The sequence below is a fragment of the Schistosoma haematobium genome, chromosome 6, assembly GCF_000699445.3.
Source record: "Schistosoma haematobium chromosome 6, whole genome shotgun sequence".
Lineage (NCBI taxonomy): Eukaryota > Metazoa > Platyhelminthes > Trematoda > Strigeidida > Schistosomatidae > Schistosoma > Schistosoma haematobium.
The window spans coordinates 21,061,170-21,082,725 of NC_067201.1; the positions used below are offsets into that span (position 1 = coordinate 21,061,170).

Here is a 21,556-nt window from a genome sequence, read left to right on the forward strand (position 1 = left end):
GAAATTATAATATAACCAAGTGAACGACTGCCTGGTGATGTTTAGGTTATCTTGTAATGGTGTTGTCTCATAACTAAACGATCTTCGAAGTACAACACATGACAACTAAGGAAAGTTACATTCAATGTTTAAAATTTAAAGAAGGTGGGGAATAATGAGCGCAGAAATAATTATTCAATATGGCATAGCCTGACCGTGAAGCCGTGGTCAATTTGTGTAACTCCTTCCATTCCATATTAAATATATTAATCTACCTCTAGCCTAAATTTGTTCTTCAGAAGTCCTAAACACCATACTGATGACTGTCACAACAGGACAACCCAGTATAGAGAATGGTGTGATTCCACGTAAGATCCTATAGATTAAATAGTCACATTATGGCTAATCTGAGACTTTGGGTCGGTTCTATTATTCTAGTAGCATAGCGAGATGCAATTATATCGACTAAGATCTTGATCGTACAATATTCCACAACTCTATTCTCTTGGAGCAAACAAGGTAATTTGTGTTCAAAAGATATCAGTTTACAAAAACTCATTTAACCCGCCGAAATTGTTGCAGCACAGTGGATTGACTGACCTCACAGAAGCTCACTGGTTATCTACGAGCGTCTTTTTAGAATAAGATGAGTGCGCAAAGACATCAAACGGTTTGTAACAGCACAGTACTGTGTTGATCATTAAACACTCAGGAAAGTCACTAGTATGTGACAACACCTGCTCAGCGATTCCGAAACATGCGTGCGACCTAATCAGGGACTAAGCAGAATCACAACAAATTTCAGGAAATTGAAAATGGTCTGCTCTCCCTTCAATATTCTTAAAAGGAGAGTAGAAAAATCTAACTTATTACTGGCTAGTCATAATACCCTCAGCACTTTCAAGGGTAATAGGAAGACTGGTGGATGATCAGATCACGACGTACACAGGAAAGCAAGAGGATTCATTCAGCGAAGTGTTCGTAGTGGTAACGATTCCTAACCACACGATCTTTAGACCCAAACATGAGAGAACTGAGAAAATCTACATCCGATATATAACGTAGAAAGAGAATCAGAGATGGTTGAGGAGGGAACAATTGTTCGGTGTGGCATCGATCGACCTTGAAGGTGTGGCCATTCTGTGTAATTTATCCCTGTCCACAGAAAATACACTGTTCTATCCCCAGCCAAAATATATTCTTCAATACTGTTAAACGTCTTGTTGATGATTTCACGATAGGACGCGTCATCATAGGCAATGATGTGACTTCCATGTATGATCTCATAGATTGGGTAATCACGTGTCGACAAATCTACGATTTTAGGATTAGATCTATTATTATTAGTAACAAAGGTAAGTGTACTGATGCCGAGTTAGACCACGATTCTACATATTCTTCTCTTGGCGAATTCATTTTCAAAGCTGCACAATCAAAAATATATACTTATTTCCTAAGGTGATAATAATTACAATTATTAGTGTTAATAATATCCGGGTAAACATTGTAACAGTGAGGTAGACTAAACAAAGGTTTGGAACGCTATTTTTTAGTAGGGAAACTTATATTAGTTTTTTTGTTGAGGACTTGAATATTCATTATGAAGATAGATAGTAAAATTATAATTGGGAAAGGAAAGCTCAGCATGATCAGATATAACGTTAAAATTGAGATGAAATGTGACCAGGATGATTATAGTAACAGAAATAAAGCAGAGTGAACAGCGGGAAAACAACATCATCCATGAAGCTCAACACAAATCCAGGGAAGGTCACTGCTTAACGTTCAGTCTTCTCATAACTTGCGGCCGATTAATCTGTCATGACCAAAGCATATCGGTCCGTGTAATATCCATCGACTTTTAGAATTAGATGCTGAGCCTCAAGGTACGCAGAATGCATGCGAGCTGAAGAGTCTAAGCATCGTGAGTTTAACATGGAATCATATAAGGACTACTGCTCTTCCTGATTTTTATTAACGGCATCCTAGATAAAACCAACCCTATGAACTTCAAACACTCTGACGATGTATAGAATAGATGGTCCTTTGCAAATGAAAAGAATTCACTGAAGCTTCGAAAGAATCTTAAAACAGTGGGGGAAAGGGCAACAGACGATGGCTAAAAGTTTAACCTGTCAAAATATAATCTTATGAGCACTTAACTTTAGGGAACACAAACAACTTATATTATCTATGATAATCCTCTTATGATTATTTCTCCAGAGCATGCTCTTGGTCTATCGGTCAAAGAAAACTCCAAAACTAGCCCGAAACGCATTCGGAATGCAGCCTAATCAAATGCACTTCATCATTTTGTACGGATACAGCTTGGTCTGGTCAACATGGAATTGTCTTTTTCGCTCTTCGCTTCATTGTTTTGACATTATGACCAAACAACCCCTTGCCTGGTAATTAGATAGCTGTTGGTTCTAGAAAAATCAATCCTCTGAAACGGATGCACGCATTCGAATCGTAAGACATAAATTCGCAAAAACTATCCAACTGACTAGAATAAGTACGGTCTAGCGGTTAGACTACTGCTCACTGAATACCCCTGCAGACCTAAAACCTCATCGAGAAAATAAAAAAAAGAGCTCAAAAAATAAAAAAGTAAACACAAATATGTCTTAAAAGTGTTGAATATATGATATTAATAGATAAAGCGCTGGAAACAAGTCTTGCGTTACTCAAGTGTTATTGTCATCTTCCTGTATGTTATACGTGTGTTTATCAATTTCCGTGTGCAATTTTTTACCTTGCTGTCCATTATTTATCTCAAAGTTTTTGATATACAGTAGTAGCACGTTGACATATGTATCCGCAATGGATGAATTTTCATCACTGGACCAGTATTTCGCACAAGTTGCTTTCAGTAATGCTTATGATGAAGAAAAGTTGTTATGTCTGCTAGGCCAAACAGTTTTCTTTCGAGCATTTACTAGCTGTATATCTGGGTAATCAATCTTGCGATCGCAATAACGTCCGTTGGATGCAGTGTGTTAATGATTTTAATAGTGGACGATTCCTGGTTAGTTAAAATAAAGTAAGATAGTGCATATTCATACCTCATGTTCTTAGTTACTTGTGTACCTACCTGGAATCTAAAATCCCATTAGGGCTCAGATTGTTGCAACAGTCATAAGACCGTTTTAGAATTTTATGGTGAATTCCTTAACATCAACTAAACCATTTGAAGTTAATGTTACAAGTCTCGAACAGTTGATTCGTCAAAAAGATAATTTATCAGTTGGGTGCCACCTGTATTCTCAAGTTGCAAACCGCATATTCTGTACGTACGTATGGTGAACCAAATATCGAAAATCCGATCCGGAGTAGATTTCAAACTTTTAATCTAACAGACTAAGTCCTAAATTTCAGCATCCTAATTTTCTAACCGGTTCACATTATCGGTTTCCTTATGGACGATAATGAAGAACCAGTGAGTTGTGTGGGTAACTTGTGTTTTTTGGTTAGTATTGAGAGTTGTATGTTTGTGTCATAATATACTTTAAGCAGTTTACTTTTAAAATTTGCTTTTAGTTTCATTGTCTTTCAAACAATGGGTACTGCAATAGATGTCCTAGATATTCTCGATCTGAATGAATCAAGTCCCAGAAAGTCTATGCTTGATAGAGAAGCCATTCTGAGTCGTGCAGAGAAAGTAAGTACAAATTATTTCGATTTCAAATGTTATTAACGTTGTAGAGGAAAAGTTCTCGCCCTAACCCACCACCAAAAAGACCCGATCATGTTCCTCGTGAAGTTTGGGGCTTACATAGCACTCTTAACAAGTGAGTTTTCATCTCATTAAAATAACATCCTGATTCAAAAAATGATCGTCCGTTGAATTTTATAGTTGTATGTATTGAGCTATTAGCTTATCTATCCATAGAACTACTGAATCATACACATCTTCATTTATTTTAACCAGAATTACGATCTTTGTGTCTAGAGAATTGACGTACATATAATCATCAGACTGAGCTTTTTCTTTCAGTATATGTATTAGCTTTGTGTTTAAACGAAAGAAGTACATGCTATTGTTTGAGCTTTACAAGTTATTTCAGTGACTGGTTCACACTCAAACTCGTCTTTTGTGCGATCGTTTTTGTATAATGGTGTAACAGTTCGGTAAATCAGTGTCATGCAATTGGCCCCCTTTACGAATTCGAATAAAGCCATAACAAACGTCAATGCAGAATAACGTGAATTCATCATATTTCGATGTATCTCGTCAGATACCTACAACCATATATATATATAAAAACAGGTTAGAGGTCATTTGGTATAGGAATTCAAAAACATAAGGTTTGAGTGATGAATTCATTAAATGAGATCCGGAGACAGGCAAGATCGATTGTGTGTCTTAGTGGTTGAAACATTTTACCTGAAGCTAGTGGGCCAGATGTTTGACGCCCTCTCTACGTACTTCAGTTTCCTCAATTGGGTATCATCGCCAGGTTTCACACGAGCAACCTGAGTGAAATGGTGTGTACGCTAAAATATATTTGGTATGAGACAGAAGTATTCCATAAATATCATTTCTAAGCACTTTCCAACTTGTCAGTACATGGTTGTGGAGTTTGTTAAGCTTTATTGAGATTATGAACCGATCAATGTTATGCCATCATTCAAAACCAGAAACAAAACGGCCATCCAGTGCTTACATGTTTTCAATGGCGTTCTGACATTGATCGGTTTATGATCTCAATAAAAACCTTTAAACTTGTTTGAAAATAATACAGTTCGTATCGCGATGTTTTCAGCACTAAAGTATTTATTATATATTAATCCATTTATTTATATCTTCCTTTGAAAGTTAACTGATAATCGAGCGCGTGTATAGCCCATTATCTCCATGTAATTTTTTTGATACATCCCTTTATCATCGTCAAGAGAGCGAAAACAGACTTGAGAAGAATAGTTTGAGTTCATTTTTTGTTTGGTTCTCGTCCGCTGCTTACAACTTGTACTATTTAACAAGCTGACATGATCAGGGTGTAAGTAAACTTAATAGACTAAATAGGACGTAAGTATATATCTTGTGTGGAAAAACATTCTACAACATTGACAGGCCAGAGAGCTAGGAACAAGTGATTACACAATGAATAAATGCTAATACTATGCGGGAATAAAATAAGTAAAGCTTAGTTCAGACAAGACTGCCGATCTAGAAGACAGTTGAAATACAAAGACTTGCTGATGCAATTAATTGAAAGCTGAATAAAATTTTACTGTTTAATAAAGAAATATCGGTCACCAAGACAGAGAAAGATTAACCACCATCTCCTTTTAAACACATTGGTGGGATTCCTGAATCCCTATAGTAGTGGCTTCAGCAAGTTTCGAATGGCCGGAACTTGATTGTTTATTATTCGCTTTGAAAGATTTCAAGGCATCGACGTGATTTCTTGTGTCACATTGGTTCATATCTAGTTGTTGTTCAGCATCATTACTATTGAATTCTATAACGAAACTGAATGAATAACAGTATAGTGCATTGTTTTAGATATCTTGAGCAGTCGGACGATGAGAACCTAAACGTTGTAGATATTTAATATTGATTAGAGAGACTTGTCTAAAAACTAGGAAATATGTACTCTGAAGCTCAAACTTATGTAGCTCAGTCTATCATTTATCCAAAGATTTGTGTTTCTATACTGAATAATGAACAATACAGGTTTAATTCTTAAGGAAGACCGTAGTCTTTTAAAGTCACAGTTTTCTCACTGCATAAATATGGTGTATAAAGCTATTCTGAAACAATCTTTAGCTAGCGAATTTCCCTTTTTCGTTAGTTTTAACTATTGACCAGTCAATCAATCAGACGCAACATAGAAATTGGCACATATGTACATCAATGCAAGTTGCCATACACCATTAGTACAGTGCGATGAAATTGTTAGTGCAAATCCCATTAATAGTGGTGATAACAGTATTAATATTAATTTCTACATTTGCTAGTGGATTAGGATCTGGGAAATTGTGAAAATGAAAATATTTCACCGGAAACTAACCAACCAAAAACGAGAAGATTAACTATCTTTGATAAAAGATAGATTCGGTTGCACCGCAGTCAGTTAAATGCAATGTAGAACCTAGCACATGTGTACATCGGTTCACGTTACCATGCAACATTACTACAGGGAGATTAAATTATCAGGGCAAGTCCCAGAGTAGTAGAGGTAGTAGAAAATATTGATCATCGAGAAGAGAATACAAATTAGTGAAATTAAACCAAACTGATGAGGAATTTATAAATTTAGGATTTGAAAGAAGAAAACGAGTGGATGATGAAAATCTTTAATAAATGGTTACGATAATCAGGTAAATCACAACCAGGTGGTGTACACTCAGGTACATGGCTAAGTTTTACAATCAGTGTCTTTCATGGACTGATATAATGTGTTGGTTTGGCCACTTCAAGCTCTTCTCCAACCTACTCCTACACCAGGCATCATCTCGCGTCAGTTTAGTCGGTGGATAGACATACGTAATACATGTGTTAACTGTATCAGCCGATAAAGATTCACCACCTTGTCAAATGATTTGCTATAATTATCTATCACTTTGTATCTAACCTCAAAATTACTAACTCAATGGTTCCAAAATATGGGAACAATCGTTCAACGATGCCTATAATCAGTTGAGGTCGTTCTAATTCAGTGTTGTGTATTGTAAATATCCAATAAATATTTGATTGGGATAAGTATTTGTAGTCGTCAAACTATATATTTCATTTTGAGTCCTACTGTAGCAGATGTTTTACCAATTCTATTTTTGCGTTTAGTAATCTTCCTCCGATTATGCCAACTGATAATACACCTCTTTATAAACAACCCAAAGCTGTGATTGGTGTAGGGCGAGTTCGTTCTTGGCAATGGACACCATTTACAAATTCCGCTAGACAAGTTAGTCTTTTGTATTTACATACTATATTGCGTAATGTTTGAGTGAGAATGCTGTCTTTTTATTCCTAACTAGTAAACACTTCGGGTTTTTTATATAGTTTATCAGTTACTCAATAGGTTGTAAATAGAATGTTGATAGGGACTGTTTTGTTTTTTTCAAAACAAATCAGCTCCATTTGCTATCAATTTCGGAGATTGCATTGTCGACTTATTTAGCCCGCACTTGAACTTTTGTACTGTAAACTCGGAAGGCGAATTAAATAAACACGTACTCAGTAAATATGCTTAATGTTCCAAGAGCTGATTTAATGGTCGCCATGCATAAAATGCTAATATAAGAAACGAGGCTAACGTTTGTAGTCGATCATTCACGTTAAATTCAACTTTATTCGTATTTAGCTTTACCAATCTAATTAAATCCAACTAGTTATTGATTTCAAATACTTAAGTATAACTTAATTGTCCAAATGCCCTGGTATGGCCGAGGATGGGGGAAGAGTTCGTTCCCCCCTCGAAATGGTCTCATATGGTCACGCGTATATAACCACTGACAGGGAAGTCCTACTCATTACCTTCTCACGTTAGGGGTGTTGTCTACGAGATTGAGAGGACGAAAAGAGAATGTTTGGCGATTTAACCCGGTTGGTGAGTACGGATAATTCACCTAGGGAAGTTGGGAAGCCCTGGTTCCAAACCAATGGTACACATGGGCTACAGGATCCTGAGGGAACAAATGGAGTATGAACCTACTTTTGGCCACAGTGTACCATGGAACTGAATCTTCTAATGTTGCTCCACTGCTTCGTGGATTAGACCTCTAGGTCAGTGTCTCGGGGTGTGGTACCCTAAGAAAACAACCTACTTTAATTTGGGCATTTGAATTATTGTTCATGCGTTTTTTAACAGTCCACTAAATTTGTCAATATTTTCATTGATAGTTTTTATTGTTGCACGTACACTTGTAGTTCATATAACAGATTAATTCTGTCTAAAGGAACATTGAAGACCAATCAACTTTGCATGGCTGTTTTTATCTTAGTGCTAATAATGTGGATCACATATCCTACCTTCAATCGAGTCAAAGATCTTCAAATTTTGCGGCGAACATGCTAGGACATTTAGTTGAGATCCAATAGCTTACATTTTAAATTACTGTCGATTCGCGATACTTTATAACCATTATCCATTAGAATTACTGATACACAATCAAATTTTTTTGGTTACTGTCTTTCGCTAAAGTATCTATCTCAAAGTTAGTCAATCCACCATATAAATTACGCGTTGAGTAATTCCTTTAAACTTTATATGCTATTTGTACACTACTAAATATTGTATTACAGTCTATCTTTATTCACAGTGAAACACCGTAATAATAATTAACAGGAATGTTCTATTTATCAAGACTTACAATTGAATTAACATAGTAGATTATGTCTTGGATACTTCATTTTTCTCTTACTAGGATAATTTAGTCTTATATCATTGGAGACGAGAAAGCGCTGATCCAGAGGCTAATAAAGATTATTATTTTGCACGATACAACAAGGTAATATATTGACACTATATGTATCAAAACATTTCTTAACTATACACTTTTTCAAAATAAAGCTAAACTACTTAATATCATATGAAGCATTGTGGTATGTTTTCTGGAGATTAGTTTTAGGATGAAAATAACTTACTTTTACGGATTCACATAAGCTCAGTCACTCGGTCATAAGCAATGTGTAATTTGTCACATATGCACCCACCCAAGCTTTAACATCTCATCAGTTCAACGAAATCAAATAATCATGCTGAATATCAAAAGTAGTAGAAATGGTAATACCACATCAAACATTGAAAATATGGTTCGAGAAGAGATAAATCAAAAGCGTAACTTATGATGTAGGGTTAGATAAAAGCGAATTAATCTGCTCCATTGAGACTGATTCTAAGTTATGCTACACAACCATTGTTTATGATAGTCGGGTTGACCACAGATAGGTAATCTGCACCTACCAACGTTGCTCAAATAAACAGATAATCACTTCAGGAACTGATGTATTGTCACTATCTGGTGAAAATAAAGAAATATGAAGCGGTTGTTTGTTTCCCGTTTGGAACTACCCAGAAGTGAATACCTCATTCTCCTGCCATGAACCAAACCTACGACAATCAAGCCCTGTAGCGGTCACTTTATTTTTAAATCCCTAAGTCGATATTTCTTAGTTTATGTTTTGAAATCATCCTGATTCGCAATACTACGCGACGATCACAAATTACCATCAGTGACACATGCTCCATTCTCCACATAGTCAAGAGTAATTCCCATAGTTCTAATTATAATTCGTAACAAACCTCTGAGGTTCGATAGTGTGCTTTAAAAACCCTAGTGCTTATAAAAATTCCACGGTTGATATCCTCTTGAAATACCTCCTACCGGTTGCTTACTTTTTGCAGCTTCCAAACTGCATATTATTTGCTAACGTTTGGATTGTGTGAAGAAACCGGTGAGATAGTCACTTTATGATTTAGTACTGTGCAATAATACAAAGTCATGTTGAATTATTGTCTGTTGATTTGTCATAATTCCTTGGTGTTAGGTTTCAATAATCACATAGCTTAGTGAATTGAAACCTTATCAGAATGGTAACTAGTGACAAAACTGTTGAAAGTAAAACTGCATCATGCCATATGCCTTACTTTTAAAATTCACTTACCATGTATTGTTTCGACATTTTGTTAAGAAACTCTACTGTTCTTATTTCATCACGTTAATAGTATAATCTTATTCTAATTCAAAGTGATGAGGATTAAACAAGGTGACCTATGTATGCGATATAACTAGTACACAACGTATTAATTCTAACTGTATTAAAGCCTTATGAACTTAGCGTTTCTTTCAGATGAATTCTAACAGTTATTTTACTAGTGAAATCGATGTGTCACTATACTTTTCTTTTGTTTTACTCAAGTTATTTTCTTGTTATTTATGTCTTGTGAAAAAAATTGGTGTTAGCATGTCACTGTTCCTGAATACACTACCGAAGAGTACGAAACAATGCTAAAGGATCTAAAATGGAGTGAAGAGCGTACGGCACATTTGATGGAATTAGCTAAACGTTTTGATTTACGTTTTATTCATATGAGAGATCGATGGGATTGTGAAAAGTTTCCTGGACGTCCATCTGTTGAAGATCTCAAAGAAAGATATTATGGAATTCTAACACAATTAGATAAGGTAACCTTAATGTTATTCTTATATTTTCTCTATTTTTGCTGTTAAAAAACTGGACTTTAAATGTTCAAGCATTAAATGAACTATCGTTTTTAATGCACTGTAAGGCAATATCATCCGTATACTCACCTATTGTTGGTTACCGGCTACCACGAGACTCCATCTTCTGACGTTGCTCCACTGCTTTGTGGATTAGACCTCTAGGTCAGTGTCTCGAGGTACGGTCCTCTAAAAAAACTACTTGCTTTGGTTTTGGCGCGCGGTCAGTATTCTATCCCTCACATAAATCGAATGATTTGTTTTGTGCATATATATATATTTAGTGCCTTATTGTACCAATGTTTATGTGTTTAAATAAATAAATAAAGAGAACATTCACATCGCTGGATACCGGTTCAGCGGTTTAGACGTTAAGCGTTCGTGCGTACGACCAAAAATCCTGGGTTTCATTCCTCGTGATTAGGTCATGGATGAACACTGCTGAGGGATCCTATACTAGGACGAAAAAGCTTCACAGTGCTTTCAGGTTCTCATTGATGGTCTAGCCAAGATCAGTTCGTGGTTTCAAAATCCTAATGTATATATTCAACATACTGTTTTTGGTGATGTATATTATTTCCATTATCTGTTTAAAAATACTTCTATTAAATACATTTCACTGACAAGTGTCTATTGGTATAAAACCTAAGTGACGTAAGAATTCCTACAGATCATTTCAATTACCAAGTACTTATTTTTACGTCTGATTATACTTCTTAAGGCTCGTGGAACAAATCTTTCACAAGGTCTACGATATGATGCAGCACATGAACGTCGACGTAAACAACAATTAAGTTTACTTTATGGTCGTACAAAAGATCAAGTTGAAGAAGAACAACGTTTAATTATGGAATTGCGTAAAATTGAAGCTAGACGTAAAGAACGTGAACGTAAAAAACAAGATTTACAAAAACTTATCTCATTGGTAAATGTACATTTTTTAAGGAAAATTTTATGCTCTTTGGTAAATTTGTTTCTTTTATTGTTCTCTAGTGGAATTACTTCTAAATCTTACAGTATATGTAATGTAGTTAATGGAGATCTCTTTTATAAAGTCTATAGACGTTTAGTAAATAAACTGTAGTTTACGGTAATAAAACAGTGTTTGAAGATGATTTATTATTGATCACCGATTAGCGAATATCCGGCGCTTTAATCGGGTTGATGAATGCAGAGGATTTACCTAGGGTGATTGGAAAATCCTCATTCCAAACCAATGATGTACATGGGCTCCAGGATCCTAAGGAAACAAATGGGATCGGTCACCAGCTACCATGGTACTGCATCTCCTGACGTTACTCCACTGCCTTGTAGATTAGACCTTTAGGTCAGTGTCTCGGGTTGTGGCTCCCTAGAAAGGCCACTTACTTCGGTTTGGTGGGAACCCGAGCAGTATCCCACCCCTCACAAAAATCGAATGATTTATGTGGCGCATATCTGTTTGGTGCCTCCTTATGCCAATGTTTATGTGTTTAAATAAATAAATAAATATCTGTAGATAACAAAACTCACTGGATTATTGTCAGTTATCTAGAACACTTTGCTTGCCTTTTCAACCACTAGGTCTCAGGTTCGAGCCCCATTGCACCTACTTTGGGTTAGGAAACTCTGGATAGTAATATCGTTAGCCCTCGTCCTTAGAGGGTAGCTCATATCTAATTACACAAAGAATGAGTTAAACATGAGAAAAATTTACATACTATGGAAATATTGATTGACTTTTTAATGTACAAAGTACAAAGTTTGTAATATTTTTCGTTATTATTATCATTTATGTAAAACTTAATGAATGCCAATTATTTCTCAAACCAGTTCCTTTTCATTTTGGTTTTATTTTGTAGGCTGACAGTGTAACTCGGGAATGTGAATTATCTGAGCATACAGGTTATGAGACGAATACAGATGATACAAATTCTTGGCTTACATCTACACACTCGTCTGTTGGCGGTGGTTTATCATCTTCCAATAATTCATTGTTAACATCAACAACACTAACAGGAAATACTGGATTACAACGTAAACGACCCAGTGGTGTTAGTGGTTTAAATGCTAGTAATAACAGTATTGGCAATATTACATCATCATCTAGTCAGTTAATTGGAAATACAAATTCACTCATCAATACAGATTCTAGTTGTACTAATTTAACAAGTCTAGGAGTAGCTGGTGGTGCTAATACTGGAGCATCGATATCCTCCGGAGATATTTGTGCTTCGTTAAATTCTGCCTCGAATACAGCTAATACTGCACTAGTGAGTTGAAAGTATTCCTTGACTTAATTCATGTTATTAAGCGTTATAGGTACTTGGATTTAAGGCATAGAGTTTATGTGTGTATATAGGTGAGGCTTGTGATTCTTTTTTGTGTCCGTTCAAACTGAATTCAGTGGAAGCTGGGTTTAAATCTACAACCTATGGATTGAAAATCAAGATTCCTTTGTTTCATAGTCTGAAGTCAATTTAGACAACGATGTGTGAGTCAATATACATTAGTGATTAATCATTGTAATAAAGTGTTGTAGCTAATATTAGGCCTATATAGTCAATGATTTCATGAAACAGTCCGACATTTTAATTTGACCATTTTTAGTTTTCTTACAACCTACACTGCTACTCCAATTAACACCACTCGTCTAAGTAGACGGTAGTTGGACAGGTCTTAAAATTCAAGAGTCTATAGCTGAAACTATACTAAGAACTAAATGTATCCAGTGGTTTTAAGTGATTTGTGAATCTTCTCAAGGTTTATAGTTGGTTCTTTTTTTCTGAAAGCTGACGAGTACCATTACAATAAACTTACTCATTTATGAGAAGGTTATCCAAAATTTGTCCAGATAGCTTAGTCATAAATAATGTTGAATATCATTTCTCATGGTTTCCAGAATGCCATGTATGTCAAGTCCTTCTTAGTGAAGATTAAATTCTATCTTGACTAGTGGTCACATTGTAACTTGATCGATAGAATTCGATCTTCACTAAGAGAGATTTGATATACATGACATTGATCTATGTAAACTTGTGACATAATGGGTATATCGAGGAACTCTATTCAATACTCACATATGCCAACAATGAATGGTAAAGATCCCGTCTTAGATATCGAAAATTTTCCTCTTCCATATTGTGTTTCTGCTCAAAAAAGTTTTGATTTGAATTTTCGTGTTTTTTCTTCAGAATACACAATATTCAATAAACTTTTTGGATGTTAGCAAAAATCCCGGTGCTCATCTACGTAGTCAAAAGGTAAATGGTGTCTGTTTACTTCGTATAACTCATCACTGATGAATAGGGCCTAATTTTTACATACTACTATTAATCTTTCTAAATTATTGTATCATTTTATCATTGTTTGACAAACCTTATTAATATTCAATGTAATTATAAAGAAGCTATGAGTATAGTCATATCAAGACATGACATCAGTTTGTGAAGTTACTTGACTTTTAGTCGTTTAAGTAAGTGTATACTCCTTGATTGGCTCCGGCAAAATACTCTTTCTTAATGATTATTGTTATAACTTCTGACCGCTGATTAGAGAGCAGTGACTTATCGATCGGACCAATAACGCGTAAACCCTTATGAGCAGTCTAGTTTCCTGATTGGTCCTGCTTTCCGCCTAGCCCAGCTGGTTTAGTCCAGAACGCCAATCTCAGCCTCTGGAATATGAATCATTATATATCAAACATACTGAGTTTATATACCAATCAAACAGACCACAACGTACCATAAAATAGAAAACAACATTTGTACAAGAATCAGCCAGATGTGGCTGTGAATGAAGTGGGTAGTAATTAATAGGCAGGACATAATTCAAGAATGGCAAATGGTATAATAATAGTTCATAGGTCAAAACAAAGCTCATAATAAGTGGGACACGGATATGAGTAGTTTAGTTACATAACAATTATACGATAAAAATATACGTATAGTATTGGTCCATAATGGATTCCCAAAGTTACCATTCATCATGCTTATCGGGACCTAACAATTATTGGCATTGGATAGTGTATTTACATTTCTTCTCTATTCTTATTTACAACTTGAGTTAATTGTCACTTGTGGTTTTTAATTCTTCGATCTCATTTCTTTTCTTTTTTGAAATGTCGTTTCATTTAGAATCAATTCCTTCTTACTTGGCACTTATTTTATGATGATGCTTCATCTCTCACACTACATTGATGTGATACGTGTGTACTCGTGGATTGATACAATGTTGTATCTAGGTCCTACATTGAGTATGATGAATAAATGGGTGAAATTAGCCTAGTTATCCTGATAAAATTCTTGTTTATAAGTTCTTAGTTCCCCCACTCTTGCCCTCTCTTATCCTTGTCGATAATTAAAATGTGAATAGCCTTACATGTTCACAATGTAGTGGACATGCATGATTAGTACGTTGCTCCATTGTCTTGTGGATTAGACCTTTAGGTCAAAGGCTTGGGGAGTAATCCCCTAAAAAACTACCTGCTTCGGTTTGAGAGTTTGAGCAGTATACCAGCTCTCATACAAATCAAATGATTTGAGTGGCTCATATATATTTGGTACCTCGTACTAATGTTTATTTATTTAGACAAACAATAAATCACGTCAACATAAGCCAAGATTTATTTTCAATGTTTACACAGTTAGAAAATTGAAGTTTGTACAGACAGTCAATCCTTGGGACTGTTTGTAGTGTAAAAAATTTTGAATTTTCACTTGTACTTACAGATTGTCACCTACTTGTTTACGATCGATAATGCTTGTCTCACATCCTGGGGCACGATTGAACTCTACTGCTCGTGATTTCTTATTAGAATTCTTGAAATGTCAGAACAAGATAGTTGTTGATTACTCTGTGATTTCTCCAATGTTGTATAGCTAGAAAAGTCAGTTTGTGGTGCAAACTAACTATTGAACAATTATGAACTTTTCATACTAATAATGCCCATAGAAGGCTGACCAGGATAGCGGGCAAATCAAGACGTCAGTTCATGAACTCATTGACTGTTGGATTGAGGCATAAAGGCGGTTGTAGTCTACCTATTTGCATTTCACGTGATTACTGTGACTAATGTTTGAAAACTTTCGGTGATAAGAATCCGTTACATTCATTCTTTGCCATTTTTTATGTCTAGTTTTTTAAATTTCTATGTTCTACTTCATGAATCAATTCTTTTTCGAATCATATTGTCTATGCCTAGTGTTTTCTAATACCACTAATACACTTTTACTACTTCTACTACTCTGGGCTTTGTCTTGATAGTTTCATCTTGTTTTACTAATGTTAAGTGGCAACTTTGATCTATGAATATTTGTGCTAAGTTCTGTGTTACATATGACAGGGCAGGGCTGACTGACTGGCTGACTTATTAATGATTAATTTTGAAGAAAATTTCTAGTATGAAAAGTCATAACCCAATAGAATTCAGTCATTTACTTTTCATCATTTTTTTCATCAAATATTTCAGATGAAATTACCCAGTAATTTAGGACAGAAAAAGACAAGAATCATTGAAAACTTCTTAGGTCATTTACAAATTGGTAAGTTTTAATGTTCTTATCAGTATAAGGACGTTGGAGATTGTTAGGTTTATAATTGAGATCATGACCACGATTGAAAGCCTGTAAGCACTGGACGGCCGTTTCGTTCTAGTATGGAACTCTTCAGAAGTGTTCATCCACGATTCCCCACGCGTGATTCCAACTTAGGACCTCAGGTCTCGTGGATGCACACTACTGAGGAGTACCATACTAGGATTAAACGGTCGTCCAGTGTTTAAAGGTTTTCAATGATGATCTAACATTGGTCTATTCACGATCTCAATTTATGTTTTTACTTGGATTAATAACCGTTCAAATTGTTTTAAGAGAATTTATATATTTATATGCTGTGTATTAAAATTGACTTGGCCAAGTTTCGTCACAGGGAAAATTAGGTAAATGTTTGTATTTCAGTAAAATTATGCTTTGGCAACAAACCAATGAGGTTCAAGCTAGACATTGTGTGATCAACTCTGTCTCATTGGTATGAATTATTTTTTCCTGGTTAGCGTTTTTTAGCGAGTTAGTTTTCTACGGGATAAGGTTGCTAATCCCATGCCCACCCCTCCTCCTTTACCCGGGGTTGGGACCGGCAGTAAGCCTGGAAAAGCTACCGGCGGAGTTACTGTCTCATAGTCTTTCTTATAAGTGCTTACTCATGGTCTTAAATAGTGTTGACTTTGAGGAAGTAGATTTACTAGCGCAATTTCATATCACCTTTATCAGCATGAAATTTATAGATTTACTACTTAAAATCTAGTGAAAGATCAAATTCTTAACGAAATTACTCTAGGTTTTAGTCAAAAACAGAGGTAGTTAAACTAAACCAGACAAATATTTCATTGGTTATACGTACTCATCGGCCAATCAATTCTGTGATACTTCAGTTACAGTCCACGTAGTTTACCGGAGAAGTTTTTGACTGTGACATTGAGTGATGTCTGTTCGAATTTGGTGTGGGTTATCAGTTCCTACAAGTTTACAGATACTCCTTGTTGCGAAGAGTACGAACTAATACGTAACTTATGTGAAACGGCAGGGTTACCTGTCGGTCGCTTCTAAACCATTCAGCAGTTATGTTTCTGACAACTTACGTCACTTTTACTGTAAGAAGAGACTCATTCACTGAATAAACAACGAGTCTACTGCTCACTAGTTCTCTCTGTTCTACTTTATGGGCATGAGATGTAATTTTTAAAAAATAGAGTATATTCATACGTTAGTAGTATTCGATCGTAGGTGTCTTCGAACCATTGTTCATGTATTTCGCAGCCACCAGCTTAACAGTTTTGAGGTCAGGCACAAAGAATTAAGTAATTATAGAAAATCGATTGACGAGCTAGTAAATCTTTATCAGCTGCGATGGTTAGCTCATGTGTTACATATGCTCATCTACCGAATACATTGACGCGAGATGATGGCGCGTGTAGTAGTGGGTTGGAAGATAGCTTGAAGTGGCCAGACCAATACATGATATCAGTCCATGAATGACACGAACTGTTAAACTGAGCCGTGTACTTAGGTTCAGACCATCTAGTTGTGGTGGTCTACATTGCATTTAACTGACTAGGGTGTACTTGGTTCTTTTTTCTTATCAAATATAGTTATTCTTCTCGTTTTTGGTTGATTAGATATCGGTGAAATATTTTCATTTTTACAATTTTTCCAGATCCTAATCCACCGGCAACGGCAGAAATTGTTGAAGCATATAATGGTTTACGTTCAAAAATTCTACTTTTATTCGATTTACGTCTAGCTCTATTAAATTGTGACTTGGAACTACACTCAGCTCGGCTACGACTAGAAACATTTGCTCCTAATAAAGTAATTCTTGCCACCTTTTTTCTGTTAGTCATAACGAGAGTGATTTCAAGTGTTGTTAGAGGTTTTATTTTATTTTATTTGGATACATAAATATTCATACCAGAGGGCACCAAATATATATGCGCCACACAAAACAATGAGGATTCGAAGAGAAAAAAAAGGAACAATAACGAGCAGATTAGTGTGAAGTCGTGTAATAATAATAATAGTAATAATGGGGGAAACGGAAAGGTACAATGAAGAGAAATCTTTCAGTTAGGGAAGAAACAACCATTTTTTATGAAGAAAGTGAAAGAAAGTTACAGCAGGATCGCCATTGGCTTCTATTCTGAGCCATATCTGATAACGTCTCTAGCCACTGTGTTGCACCATCTCTCGGACCCCAACCAGGGAGTCGTGAAGGACCAACACAGGCCAGCCCTTTTCAGCTTTCTTTCATACCACGACACCATGTCATACACTGAACACCTCTCCGCTTTTTCCAACCAGTCCCAGAGTCGGCAAATAATGCACGACGTGGAATTCTATGGGACGACATTCGTAGAACATGTCCAAGCCACCGAAGTCGATGTTTCAAGATGGTGACACCGATTGCATTATCGTCTGCGTGCCCGAACACACGATGCCGAACCTCTGCATTACTAACATGGTGTTGCCACTGGGTGTCAACAATCCTTCGGAGACAGCGATGATCGAACACAGAGAGTCGTTTAACGTCTTCAACTCGGAGAGGCCAGGTTTCACAAGCATAGAGCAAAACTGCTCTCACCGACGCGTTGTAGATTCGACCTTTTACAGCCAGACTAACATCACGAAGGCGCCAAAGATGGTCCAGATTGGCATAAGCCGCTCTGGCTTTCACTACACATGCATTGATCTCATCGCTCACGCCCCCACCAGCACTTATGCAGCTACTTACATACACGAACTTCTCGACTACTTCTATCTGCTCACCATCCAGAGTGAGTGCAGGATTAGAATCCTTCCAGTCTTGTAAAAGTACTTTGTACTTCGAAGGTGCAAAGCACATACCATATAATGAAAATATAATGAAAAATGTTGTTAGAGATTGGTGGACAGTTGTCACTTTTCAGTTGATCATATTGTGATGGTTACTTCTGATTGAAGAACTTGAAAAGGTTACTGCATTAGTACTGATCTAGTCAATCTGGATGTATGCATTTTCTAGGTCTAACCCACAGGAAACAGATATCCATGTGACATTTTGAAGTGTGACTTTCAACTAAACAGACTATATCGAGGTAATTTGTTCATGATGCATATACGACAACAGGAATTCATCACTTACAGTCTTTTGTATCAACAACATGTGCTTAGATTAGATTGTTTCAACATATCACGAACTAAATACTTTCACACAATCAATTAGCTTCATTGAGCCTGATTACTGTAAACAAATAGATGTTGTTTAACAATTCAGTCAGTCAGTAACAACGTAGAACTTCGTACGTACGTACATCAGTTCGAGTTGCCACACCACAATAACACAGAGATGCAGTTGTCGATTAAAATCCCGTAGTTGTAGAGGCGGTAAGAGTATAAGCAGTAATCGGAAAGATTAGGGTTTTTTTTAACAAAGATAATCACTGAGTTCTATAACCTCTAGAACTTCAACTAGCAAGTTGGGATGAACTAGTGAATGTCATTCGTATACAGAACTATCTTTCATACTACGACTCCATATCATAAACTAATAATGTCAGTTTTCTCCATCCAGTTTCGGTATTGACATTTTTATGTGAAAGGTACTGAAACGATATACGTAAAGCATGTGCAGTCCACCAACATTGATGTTTCAGAATAGTTACATCAGGTTGATGCGGATCAATTTCACAAAAAGTAATGGAGAGTAACTCTTACTAACTCACTGTATTCCTTAACGTACTAGCATAGAGTAGTAACTTTTATCCTTGTAGACATACTTCCTGAAAACTATGTCTCTGTAGAATGTGATAAAGTTTTCAGTTACATACAATCGTTAATACTTACTCTCCTGGTTGATAATTGTGTATTTTAAGTTCTTCTAGATTTTTTTGTGTATAGTTGAACGAAGCGTTTCTTTTTTTTAATGTCTAATTTCCTCTTTTAGCCATTACCTTGTGGACTTGCTAGTCTTCCAAATCCTAGTATATCAGAATCACCTGAAGATTCTTATTATAATTTAATTGATCCATTGATTTTGTCAGCACTTCGTGTAGCCGATTCAAAACGTCCAATTCTACCGCGTCATTCACTTGGAGTTGCTGGTACATTGGCTGCGGCTGCTGGAAGTTTAGGTATGCATAATATGACTAGCGGAAGTAGTGGTATTCCACCTATGAATACAACAACGGAGAAATCAGATACAAAACAATGTCGATTAAACTCATCGTCTATCGTGAATTCTTCAGATAATGGACAGTATAATTCTAGTGGATTAACAACTACTCGATCATCTCCAGCATTGTCAGGAGGTGGTGGAGGCACTGGAAATCTAGACTCGGATAATTCATCATCAGCCGGGGATGGTATCGGTAGTTCACAACGTCGTAGAAGAGCAGCAGCTTTAGAACAAGGACGTGTTTTAAAGAAACTTAAAATTAAAGGACAACTTGTTGATTGAAACTGTTGTTTATGGAGAAACAAACAAAAATTCTTTGTTGTGTATGTGTACATAAAAATATTTATTCGATTGATCTCATTTGTTCTATCGTTTCAAAATGAAACAATTTCATAATAAATATTTTTTCCTTTACCATGTTCTTTGCTTTAAAAGGTAATTCTCATTACCTAATTGATGTCAGTTAGAAAGAATGGTTAACAATTAAGAATCATTTAAAAACTGTTTTCCATACTAAATTGAACTCTGAACTTTCAGATTTGCTAGAAACACCTCAAAATATCTTTTTATTCTTTGGTTAGGAAGTCAAGATTGTTATTTTAGACAAAGTTTATGATAAACTGAATACATGTATTCCTCATACTACTACTTCTACTACTATTGCCCCCAAATGCCCTGGTACGGTCGAGAGTAGGGAGAGTCCGCTCTCCCTCTCGTAATGCTCTCACATGGCCACGCGTATATAGCTTCTGCCAGGAAATTCCTACTCACTGCCTTCTAGTGGCGGGGGTGTTGTTTACAAAATCGAGAGGACGAAAAGCGAATGTCCGGGGATTTAACTGGGTTGGTCAATATGGTGAGTCCACCTAGGGGAATTGGAAAACCCTCATTCCAAATTAATGGTGCACATCGGCTCCAGTATCCTGAAGGAACAAATGGCGTATGAACTAATCGTTGGTCACCAGCTACCATGGGAATGCATCTTCTTACGTTGCTCCACTGCCTTGTGGATGAAACCTCCAGGTCGAAGGTTCTGTGTGTAGCTTCCTAAGAAAACCACCTGCTTCGGTTTAGGCACCTGGGCAATATCACAGCCCTCACACATATCAAATGAGATTTGTGTGGCGTATATGTATTTGGTGTCTCCTTGTACCAATGTTTGTGTTAAAATAAATAAATAAATAATAAATCTACTATTACTAATGAAAGAGAGCACAGGTCAAGACAACCGAAAACCCAACATAAAATTACAGAGCGTCTCGGTAATATATAGGAATCATACATGAAATACTTCATTTCCACGTTTCCATCATTTGTCTTTAATATTCTGTATAATTCTTCTAATTCACAATTTCTAATTCCATTTTCTTCAAGTCGACCTTCGTGGCATTCTCTTGCCAGGTTTTCCACTTCCGATTGGAGTTAGATAGTACTTGTGTCTGTCGATACTATTGCGTTATCCACTTAGCTACTGAGCCACTTGCTTGTGTAATGGGGTGAATTTTAAATTCATCTGGTATTGTGTACTTGAATCTTCCCATTGACGTTTAGGACTGCAATTGATCAGTCTGTTATCGGCATATGTGCATACTGTGCATATGCCTCGATATTGCCTTAATTCACAAGTATTCTAAGCAAAGATGGATAATGGCTATCAGTGGAATCCAGGATGTGCGTTTCGTCCTATTTGGGACTCATCAGCTGGATGTAGCTGCATCTC

General features: G+C 36.2%; 1 protein-coding gene across 3 annotated transcripts; it reads left to right on the top strand.

Annotated features, from left to right (window-relative positions):
- Window positions 1-2,645: 2,645 nt before the first annotated feature.
- On the top strand, window positions 2,646-21,137 carry DMAP1_1 (DNA methyltransferase 1-associated protein 1). Of its 3 annotated transcripts, none has more exons than XM_051217105.1 (12): window positions 2,646-3,022; window positions 3,058-3,640; window positions 3,685-3,770; window positions 6,770-6,890; window positions 8,353-8,436; window positions 9,892-10,113; window positions 10,871-11,074; window positions 11,991-12,401; window positions 13,323-13,391; window positions 15,599-15,671; window positions 17,341-17,495; window positions 19,606-21,137. In XM_051217105.1, exons 2-12 carry the CDS (start codon window positions 3,539-3,541, stop codon window positions 20,116-20,118), a joined length of 2,040 nt encoding a protein of 679 aa, XP_051065740.1. In that variant the 5' UTR covers window positions 2,646-3,022; window positions 3,058-3,538; the 3' UTR covers window positions 20,119-21,137. The 3 variants fall into 3 exon arrangements, with proteins under 3 accessions (XP_051065740.1, XP_012796371.3, XP_051065741.1); XM_012940917.3 differs by having other exon boundaries at window positions 2,646-2,689; window positions 3,520-3,640; XM_051217106.1 differs by lacking the exons at window positions 2,646-3,022; window positions 3,058-3,640; window positions 3,685-3,770 and having other exon boundaries at window positions 6,269-10,113; window positions 11,991-12,622.
- The last annotated feature ends 419 nt before the right edge of the window (window positions 21,138-21,556 follow it).